Genomic DNA, 688 nt, shown 5'->3' with positions numbered 1-688 from the left:
GAACTGCCCCCCAGCCTCACTGCAGGAGGCGCACCGCGGGCCCCGGCGGGGACGCAACGCAGACCTGGGGAAATGAAGGACTTGGTCCTGATGAAGGAGCGCCCCTTCTTCACGGCGGCCTTGGTCTTCTCCAGCCCGTCCCGCGTGCCCGCCTTGGCAGCGTTCACCAGCTTCTGCACCTGCGGACCAGGCGGCACCGTGAGGGCGGCGACCCGCACAAACCCACCTGCAACTTTCCTTTCTTGTCAAGAACACAGGCCGAGTCTGGTCTGCAAAAGGCTGTGGGGCCGGTGCGGGGCGGTCTGTCTCTTTAAAAAACAGCTTGGCCAGCGTGGCTCAGTGGTTGAGCATCAACCTACGAACCAGGAGGTCAGGCTTGGATTCCCGGTCAGGGCACGTGCCCCGGTTGTGGGCTCGATCCCCAGAGGGGGGCGTGCAGGAGGCAGCCGATCCAAGATTCTCTCTCAGAATTGATGTTTCTCTCTCTCCCTCTCCTTTCCTCTCTGACATCAATTTAAAAATACTTTTTTAAAAAAGGGAAGAACAAACTTTAACTACAGAGCCCTCCTTTGACGGTTAGAGTCCCCCTGACGTTTAAGTCTTTGTTAGAATCATTGGCAGCACAAGCAGCTCTGCGGACCGGGCAGGTGAGACAAGCCCGTGGGCAGCGAAGCCATAGCCCCGGAGA

The 688-nt window shown here is 58.7% G+C and overlaps 1 protein-coding gene across 1 annotated transcript in view; it reads right to left on the bottom strand.

The window, feature by feature from the left end:
- The window catches only part of ARHGEF10 (Rho guanine nucleotide exchange factor 10), a gene marked incomplete at its 3' end in the record, with an annotated part of 48,113 nt that overhangs the window by 29,058 nt on the left and 18,367 nt on the right, over positions 1-688 (bottom strand). The window contains exon 9 of the mRNA XM_006773930.1: positions 65-179. Coding sequence (XP_006773993.1) covers positions 65-179 — 115 coding nt within the window. The remainder of the gene's footprint in view (positions 1-64; positions 180-688) is intronic.

This window comes from Myotis davidii, unplaced genomic scaffold (assembly GCF_000327345.1).
Source record: "Myotis davidii unplaced genomic scaffold, ASM32734v1 scaffold807, whole genome shotgun sequence".
Taxonomy (NCBI): domain Eukaryota; kingdom Metazoa; phylum Chordata; class Mammalia; order Chiroptera; family Vespertilionidae; genus Myotis; species Myotis davidii.
Note: the sequence above shows the minus strand (reverse complement) of the source record. Positions and strands in the feature narration are given on the sequence as shown.